General features: G+C 39.5%; 1 protein-coding gene across 3 annotated transcripts in view; it reads right to left on the bottom strand.

Moving 5' to 3' along the window:
• Positions 1-1,296: 1,296 nt before the first annotated feature.
• Cpsf3 (cleavage and polyadenylation specific factor 3) overlaps positions 1,297-9,882 on the bottom strand; it is a 35,815-nt gene continuing 27,229 nt past the window's right edge. For all 3 annotated transcript variants that reach the window (XM_034636018.2, XM_027937829.2, XM_027937830.3), the window contains 4 exons: positions 9,770-9,857; positions 7,344-7,413; positions 4,290-4,386; positions 1,297-1,606 (listed from right to left, as the gene is read on the bottom strand). In XM_034636018.2, coding sequence (XP_034491909.1) covers positions 1,505-1,606; positions 4,290-4,386; positions 7,344-7,413; positions 9,770-9,857 — 357 coding nt within the window. In that variant the 3' untranslated portion in view covers positions 1,297-1,504. The remainder of the gene's footprint in view (positions 1,607-4,289; positions 4,387-7,343; positions 7,414-9,769; positions 9,858-9,882) is intronic.

The raw sequence follows: 9,882 nt of genomic DNA, 5'->3' as shown, positions 1-9,882 counted from the left end.
CCCTGTCTTAAAAAAAAATGAAAGGGCTGGGGATGTTGCTCAGTGGTGAAGTGTCCCTGGGTTAAATCCCCAGTAACAAAACTAAAAAAAAAAAAAACAAAAAAGGTAAGTAGGCTATTTTTATATAAATGAATCTTTCATTTTAAGTAACAGAATCAGATTTATATACTGAAGGTGATTACCAGAGGAGCTATAGAAGGTCATATCACTAAGAGATGAAGCCCATGAGCTCCGTGGACAGTTGTGAGGGAAGATGCTGGCTAGCAGTGCACTTGTTTGTTCCTGGGGGGAAGTATCAATCAGGCCATTTTCATTATAGATCCCTAGCAGAGCTAAACTGCAGACACTCCTGCAATGTTAAACATACTTCAGGAAATTAGACCAATGAGCAAATTTACACAAGAAACAAATCAACAACTGCCACCTGAATACATTTGAGTAATAAAAACTGAATTTTCCTGACCTGAATGTGTAGATACTATAAAGAAAATGAGTCTTTAAAGTCATATTTTAAAAAATGTACAAATTAAGAATTTGAGAACCTCTCTTCTTTTCACCACCTCTTTGTCTTTCCAGAAGTCCAGGATCCCACCCTACTCCCAAGTCAATGTTCTCACATGACACCTGGATTCCTAAAACCAGGCTGATGAGACTAGACTGGCTCCCTTTTTCACATTTGCAGGTTGGCTGGCTACTGCTGAGTGCCATCTAGAAGTCCTTTCTGCACTATAACCTCCATCCTGCCTGCTGTAGTCTGACCAGCCGCCTTAGTTTCCAACATATTCCCCTAACCCAGAGGCTGGATCCCCAGAACCTTGTAAAGCCAAGGTAAACCCTCTAGGCTGTCTCCTCTGCTCCCTTCCTCCAGGTTCCTAGACTGGTTCTGGTCCCAAGGGTAAAGGCTCCAAGACCTAAGAAACTGCCTGCTCCACGCTTGGCCATGCTGGCTGAAGGGGCCGGGAAGGACTAGGGCTGGGACCCTTTGTGGGGTTTTACACCCTGCCTTAGAAGAAGCTGGAAGGTGAGTCCTACGAAAGTGGGGATGGGGGAAAGGGGGTGCAAACAGTGGGGCCACAAAAAGAAAGGAATTTGGCAAGAGTGTCAGGAGGGAAGTAACAGAAATGAGTTTAAAACTTTTAAATCATAATCATTACTTGCACTGAAATTCAGAATATAGATGTGAAAATACAAAACACTATTTTCTTTCCTTAGTAAATATAATAAGAAATTCTGACTCATTTCCTATGAACATATCAAAAGATTTCAGTGAAACTGCATACATTCTGGGAGGCAGAATCAATTCTAAAATAATGAGCAGTTTATTCAGTAGTTAATTCTAGAAAAATGGACAGATTAGTTGGTAATTTAGTGTGTTGCTGGAATAAAGGCCATTTGATATCAAAGGTAAACAGGCTACCCCCAGAAAACTAAGGTATTTTATTTGAAATAACAGAAGTAGACTCAAAATTAAAAAAAGCTTTTAACACACAGTGATAAAAGGTAGTCAGTGAACTGGCGTGAGTGCCTCATACAGCCTCTGTGCAGCCAATTCCACCATTTCTCGGAGGGACTCATCGTCTTCACTTCCTTCTTCACATTCTACAGCCTGAAAGTGAAAGAACAAACATGCCTTTTGGAGTCTATAATTATATGGAGGATAAACAGTCTAAGAACAAGCCATCTTCTGTAAGGGTGGAGGGCATTGGAGGACAGATGACCAAGGGGTAGAACTACTAGTCTGCACACCTAGAATAGGTACAGGGTACCAAGCCCGTCCTGACACACGCATGGTCCTAATTAGAGGTGAGCTGAGGGCGGGGAAATATTGAGCCCTGCCTTAGAAGAAGCTGGAAGGTGAGTCCTAGGAAAGAGGGGGTGGGGGAAAGGAGGTGCAAATAGTGGGGCCACAAAAAGAAAGAAATTTGGCAAGTGTCAGGAGGGAAAAAGTAGCAGAAATGGGTTTAAAACTTTTAAATCATAATCACTACTTGCACTGAAATTCAGAATATGGAAAGGTGTAGAGAACTACACGGAATTGCCCATATTTGGTCCAGGCAATGCTAGTCCAAGGAAGCTAGGTGGTACAACAAAAAGTACTTTTGGCAAGCAATGGAGGTGGTCATCTACTCAATATTTGGTATTTAATTTGATTTACACTAATAATCTCATAGTTACTTCTTAAAGCTCAACCATGAAACACTACACTGTTAAAATGCTTAAAAAATCATACTATAAATATTCTCCATTTGGGCTGGGGATGTGGCTCAAGCGGTGGCGCGCTCACTTGGCATGTGTGCGGCCCGGGTTCAATCCTCAGCACCACATACAAACAGAGATGTTGTGTCCGCCGAAAACTAAAAAATAAATATTAAAAATTCTCTCTCTCTCTCTCTTTCTCTTTAAAAAAAAAAAAATAAAAATAATTAAAAAAATATTCTCCATTTAAAAATTTAAGATGGAAAAAGCAAATTCTCAATTCTATGACCAAATGATTACTGCTAACATTTCAGTGTATAACTGTGAAGACTTTTAGTTACACACACACACAAACACATATACCCTTTAAAACAATTTTTTTAAGTTGTATAGCTACATCTATCTATCCATCCATCTATCTATCTATCTATCTATCTATCTATCTATCTATATGTGATGCTAAGGATCAAACCCAGTGCCTTACACATGCTAGACAAGTGCTCTACCTCAGCCTATAGATATATATGTGGGTGGGAATGTATATGTATACACACACACACTTATTTTTTTAGATATTATGGTTTAAAATTTTTTTTAGTTGTTGATAGACTTTTATTTATTTACATGCAGTACTGAGAATCAAACCTAGGCAAATGTGTTAATGCTGAGTCCCAGCCCCAGCCCCACACTTTTCTTACATATATACATATATATACACACTTTTAAATTAAAACAAAAATGGGATACTTTATCATACATGCTGCCTTATAATTTTTTTTCTCAACAATGTAGTGGACAACTCTGTGTATTAATGAATCTGCACCAACATTTTTTTTTTTTTTTTTTTTTGGTACTGAGGATTTAACCCAGGGGTACTTTACTGCTCAGCCACATCCCCAGCCCTTTTTATTTTGAGACAGGGTCTCACTAAGTTGTTTAGGCCCTCGATGAGTTGCTGATTCTGGCCTTGAACTTGTGATTCTTCTGTCAGCCTCCTGAACCACTGGGATTATAGGCATGCACCTCAGCCAGCTGCACCAACTTTCTTGTTATTTAAAAAATTTTTTGTAGATACTGGGGATTGAACTCAGGGGCACTTGACCACTAAGCCACATTCCCAGCCTTATTTTGTATTTTATTAGAGACAGGGTCTCACTGAGTTGCTCAGGCCTCGCTAAATTGCTGAGGCTGGCTTTGAACTCGCTATTCTCCTGTCTCAGTCTCCAGAGCCCCTGGGATTACAGGTATGCACCATTGTGCCTGGCCCAACTGTCTTGATGGCTGTACTTCAAATATAAGAAAATGCCATATACACAATTTATTTATATTTAGTTATATCATTTATTATCTCCTACTTTTGGATTTAAGTTTCTTACCATTTTTTTTTTGTTTTTACAGTGCTGGGGATCAAACCAGGGCTTTGCACATACTAGGCAGGGCCTTGTATATGCTATGAAAGTGCTCAATTATTGTTTTATATTCTCAGCTCATCCCTTGCCATTTTAAAAAATGCTTAAATGGATACTGTTGTACACTATCTTTGTGCATCTGTTTAATTCTTTTCTTTAGTAAAATCTAATAAACAGAGTTGTAGACAAAGACCTTACTCTATTAAAGCTTTTGATGCCAAACTGCTTTGCAGAAATATTAGGTTTGCGATTTCTGTATTAGTGGATCTGGATATTTGTTTTAAACTTACTGGCTACTGATACTCCTTCCCTAGTGAAGTATATGTTCATGTCTTAGTTTATTTTTTCTACTGAGGTAAAATAAATTTAAACCCCACCCCTGAAAGCCAACATTTAGAAAAGCCACATGTATCTTGCTGGAGGAAACAGGAGCAGCTTCTCTGAAAAAATCAACTGGATGCCAAAGTAGAGAAAGGCTAAGGTGAATGAAGACAAGCTGAAACATTTCCCTAAAGAATACTTTGTAACTTAAATATGTAAGTAAGAATATGGAGAATACACTGTGAGGAAATGCCAGACTGAAAAAAGCAAACAAACAAAAACTGTGTTAGGTGTGGGATCAGAAATTATTTCTGTCCTCACTTTATGTTCCAAATGGTTTGAAATGTAAGAACAGTTACATACCCGTGTGTCCAAGTTAATATTAGCTGTTTTCCCATCCACGGTGACGCTAAGGACAGAACCATCTTTTACACTTACACATTCTTCTCCAAATATGTCCCTTAAAATAAATAAAGATGACATGTTAATAGAAGGGTCCTGCTTTGTATATTTGGGGAAAAAAATAAAATTGAAGATAAATCCTAGTTCCAAAGTGAAGTACTGATATCTATTCCTGAGGTATACATATTGTTTACCTTGATATAATTTATTAGTTTTTAAAATCAGGTAAAATAGCATCATTTATTAAGTATGTTCCATCGAGCAGGCATTATACTAAGCACTTTATATACATTATCTTTTTTTTTTTTTTAGTTTAGATGGACACAATACCTTTATTTTATTTATTTATTTTTATATATGATGCTGAGGATCGAACCTAGTGCCTCACACATGCTAGGCAAGTGCTCTACACTGAGCCACAACCCTAGCCCAATATATACATTACCTTAATGTATAATGATTTTGGTAAAGATTCTTTGACACACGAGGAATAAAAAGAGAGGTTAGTGATTTGCTAAAATCCTCAAAGCTTGTAAGCTGTTGAGTTGGAATTTAAGTCCAGGTATGTGGGCATCACTGGCTCCTAAGTTCACTAGCTGTCCACTCCTTTTAGTCAAATGCCTACTTTGTATTCATGAAGCTCAGTTTTGACTGAGCACCTTCTAGTGTCTGGTGTGGAGCCAAGTACTGGGGATACAGATACATGACAATACCATTTCTGTTATTGAGGGACTATAGTTTAATCATTAATTTCAACACTGTTACGATCAGTTACAGGGGTATTTGAAAACAGTAGTCCAAATAATAGTCTGGATGCAGTTAATGAATATAAAAGCTCCATAAAACAGCCCTCTGACAGAATCAGACACTGACAACACTGTATTGAACTGGCAGTGGGGAGGGACCAACTGCTTGTTCTTTTAGACAGTAAATGTTAATAATGTGTTTGAGGACTGGGGATATAGCTCAGTTGGTAGAGTACTTGCCTCGAATGCACAAGGCCCTGGGTTCAATCTCCAGCACAACACACACACACATAACCCTAGCAACTTAGGAGGCTGAGGCATGAGGATCATAAGATCAAGGTTAACTGCAGCAACTCAATGAGATCCTGTCTCAAAATTTAAAAAACAATTTCTGGGGTGTAGCTCAGGGGTACAGTGCTCCTGGGTTTGATCCCTAGTACTGTAAAAAATGAATATATTTGAATAAATCTGTCTGGGTAAATCAGTACTAAGGAAAAATACCATATTTCTTTCCCCCCCCACATCCTGTGCTGGGGATCAAACCCAGGGCCTTTTGTATGCTAGGTATGCTACCACTAAGCTATATACCCAGACCAAATAATATATTTCAAATATAGAAATATATTCAAAAGTCAGGAAAACAAGTTGCAATTGTTTTTCACATAATTGACTGTTGGTTGGACTGAAGATACTGGGCCAGCTGACTACAGCAGGGAGCCCCACGTTCTCTATTTCTGCAGAGCCTGAGAGCAGGACTGCTGCAGTCCCGAACCTACTCAGATCTGGAAAGCAGGACACCCACGTCAACAGGGCTCTCAACCTGGGTCCCAGGAAAGGCTTTGAAGAGAGGTCACCTAACCCCTTTGAAATCCAAGGTAAAATTGTGCATATCCCTCTTCTCCACATGCTGGGGAAAAGTCCCACAGCCTCATCACACTGGCAGGTCAGTGCAGAGCAAAACCCCTGCAGAAAGAGCAAGAGACTCAGGGCTACTTAGCCACAGGGCTGGAAACTGACAGAGTTAGCACCCTTGTCAGTGGCAAAGACAGCTCTGCTCCTATGGCTTGTCTAGTTTATGTGACAAGGGACGCTTCTTAAAATCAAAATGCCAGCACCAAGAACACTGTTTCTGAAGATGTGTGACAGCTTCTATAGGCTAAGTCATCATTTAAATCCTGTTATCCACCGGGTGAATAAGCTGGGTGCAGTAGCATGTGCTGCAGTTTCAGCTACTGAGGAGGCTGAGGTAGGAGGTTCACTTGAATTCAGGAATTTGAGGCCAACCTTGGCAACACAGTGAGACTATTTCTAAAAACACAAATGAACAAACAGAAAACCCAATAGAAACTTATCCATTTTTTAAAAGCCACTATTATCAAGTGTGAATTGTGGGAAAAAGAATGAAAGAAACAGAAATGCTAATGCAAAAATCTTCCAAACATATAGAGCACCTTATTTTGTTAAGATGTATAATTAAGTAACCTTCAATTTAAAACTAGAAGTCATTTTTTAACAAGTATTTGAGAGATTACCACATACAAGGAACATTGTACTAGGTGCTGAAATTATAAATCATAGCTATCTACTCTTTACAAGATTATTTTACTTGGAAAAACATTCCAAAATCAGATTTAAAGAATACTTATAGAAAGGCAAAGGACTTAATTATCTGGTGTTCAGAAAAATACCAATATGAAAAGTATTGCACAGCTACAGACTTCATATCTGAGAAAGTCTAGAATGAAACCCCTTTTATCAAAGAATTCATATTTAAGAAGCAAACACGTAGGGTACAGTGGTGCACACTGGTAATCCCAGAGGCTTGGAAGTTGAGGCAAGAGGATTATAAATTCAAGGTCAGCCTCAGCAACTTAGTGAGGCCCTAAGCAACTTTAGCAAGATGCTGTCTCAAAATAAAAAATAAAAAAGTCTGGAGATGTAGCACAGGTGTAGAGCAACATTAGGTTCAATCCCCAGAACTGCAGGAAAACAAACAAAAGTAGTAAATATAAAATCATCCTTCAGGCGGTCAGTGGTACTGCTGAGTCAAGGGTCTATGGTTGATGGTGCCAGCCTGTCAGCACATCCCGAGGCCCTGTTATATGAATGTAGGCAGCTGGCCAGGCAGGTCCCACACCAGGAATCTAGCAGAGTGAAGCTGCCCTGGCTTGCATCACACAGCCAGTATGTGAATGTGCCAGAGCAGAGTTCAGGGCTCCTCCCACCCATCCTTACTTCCTGGTTGGGCGATGATGAGTAAGAGACTTACTGGAGCATGATTTCCAACCTCTTGCTGTAAATGTGCATTTCTAATTTCTTAGAAGCCTTTTGTACTGCACCTGGGGGGAAAAGGACAGAGTTCAATTTCCAAGTTTCTATTCTAACAATTCCAAATCCATGACCAGAATGATCAGCTATGAAGCGCTGAAGTGCAAGCACATTGCTGCTCCGCCCACCAGCTTAGCCCAGCTTGGCACTGGCATCATTGTATTTTGTGTTCTTATTTAAGACCCACAAGATGAGACTTAAGATTGCTTTTAGTCATTATTATCACCATTTTGTGGTACTAGGGACTGAATGCAGAGGTGTTCTACCATTGAGCTGCATCCCCAGCCATTTTCTAAAAGTTCTATTTTGAGACAGGGTCTTGCCAAGCTGCAGAGGCTAGCCTTGAACTTGCCCATGTCTTCCTGTCTCAGCTTCCTCCACCCCAGCCCCCCCTCCCCCCAACCCGCCGTACTGGGGATTGAACCCAGGTGCACTTAATCTGGGGTCATTGAGTCATTTCCCAGCCCTTTTTGTATTTTATTAGAGATAGGGTCTCCCTAAATTATTTAGGGCCTTGCTAAATTGCTAAGACTGGCTTTGAACTTGTGATCTGCCTGTCTCAGCCTCCTGAGCTGCTGGGATTACAGGTATGTGTCACTGAGCCCAGCAGGGTCTTGAGCATTCAATTATGCTCTGCAAACCCTGCACAAAAATTTACAAAGATCTATGGTGGCGTTATTTATAGCAGCTGAAGGCAGGAACACCTCAAATGTTTACCAGCTGATGAACTGATGGGCAAAACATGTTATATCCATACTGGGAAATTATTTGGCTATTAAAATAAAAAAAAGAGGCGCTGGGGTGTGGCTCAGTGGTAAAGCCCGCTTGCCTAACGTGTTAGGCACTGGGTTCATTCCCCAGCAACACATTAAAAAAATGAATGAATAAATAAAGTTATTTAAAAAGAAAAATGAAGTACTGATTTATTTACATCATGGATGAACCTTTTTTTTTTTTGGTACCGGGGATTGAACCACTCGACCACTGAGCCACATCCCCAGCCCAATTTTGTATTTTATTTAGAGACAGGATCTCAATGAGTTGCTTAGCGCCTCGAAATTGTTGAGACTGGCTTTAACTCTCGATCCTCCTGCTTCTATCTTGAACAATAACAACAACAAAAAGGAAGGCAAAAAAGTAATGTGAGAGTTTTTTTTTTTCTTCTTTCTTTTTTCTGTTTGTTTTGGTAGTGGGGACTGAACACCCAGGTGTGCTTTACCACAACTATCCCAGACCTTTTCCTTTTTAATTTTGAGACAGGGTCTCACTAGGGTGCTTAGGGCCTCACTTAAGTTGTTGAGGCTGGTTTTGAATTTGTGATCTTCCTGTCTCAGCCTCTTGAGCTGCTGGGATTACAGGTGTGTACCACTGCATCTATCCCAAATGAATAATTTAGATTTGATGTAGCTAGTTATAAAGAACATGAATAATGAAGCAGTAGTCAGCTAAATTTAATTCTCCTGAAATCAAAGAACTGCACACACACACACACACACACACACACACATAAATATATTTTTTAAAATACTTAGTGGACACAATATCTTTATTTTACATTTACGTAGTACTGAGGATTGAACCCAGTGCCTCATGCATGCTAGGCGAGCACTCTACCATTGAGCCACAATCCCAGCCCTTCACATATGTTTAACATTAAGAAACAGGAATATTCTACCAGAGAACAGGCTCTGAGGATGGGAATATAGGATGGGCAATTTCTCAAACATTCCAGTGTGACTGACTAGCAACAAGGGCCACTCTATAGTAAAGACACAAATCTGAAGACATGTTTTACACTGAATTATGTATCAAACAGAACGAAGGTGTAAAAAATTACATAAAAACATTTCCATTGGTGTTTTCTTTGGTTGAAAATTGTCCAAGAGGGAGATGCTATTCTAACAAGGTTTATTACACACCAAGAGTCTTCCTTACACACAAGCTCACTTAAATTTTTTTTTAATATTTATTTTTTAGTTTTTTCGGCGGACACAACATCTTTGTATGTGGTGCTGAGGATCGAACCCGGGCCGCACGCATGCCAGGCGAGCGCGCTACCGCTTGAGCCACATCCCCAGCCCCACAAGCTCACTTAATTCAGCCATATTTTGGAATCTCCTTCAGCTATGTTTAAGAGGACTATAACTAAAGGAATTTTACCTTCATCTTAATTGCAACCATAGTAGGAATGAAGAGACCAAACAAAAAGGAAAATATTGGTAATATGCACTGTTGTGTATGCACCTCAAAGATTACAAAGGAATAAAACAATTAGATTTAAAGTTCTAATTTAGGACTCTACTTCCTTTTAGTTCACAGAATCAGAACAGATGAAAGAACAGATAGATGAAAGTAAAAATTCTGTACCTTTCCTTATTTTCGGATTTGACTGAACTTCTAAGATCACCGTTGTTACTGTGTCAGCATACATGTCATTAGAAGGGTTTGCCAGCCACTGGAAGGCAAAGGCAGAGTTAGGA

The sequence above is a fragment of the Marmota flaviventris genome, chromosome 14, assembly GCF_047511675.1.
Source record: "Marmota flaviventris isolate mMarFla1 chromosome 14, mMarFla1.hap1, whole genome shotgun sequence".
Taxonomy (NCBI): Eukaryota; Metazoa; Chordata; class Mammalia; order Rodentia; family Sciuridae; genus Marmota; species Marmota flaviventris.
The sequence above is the reverse complement of the archived record's forward strand: the minus strand, read 5'-3'. Positions and strand labels throughout refer to the sequence as shown.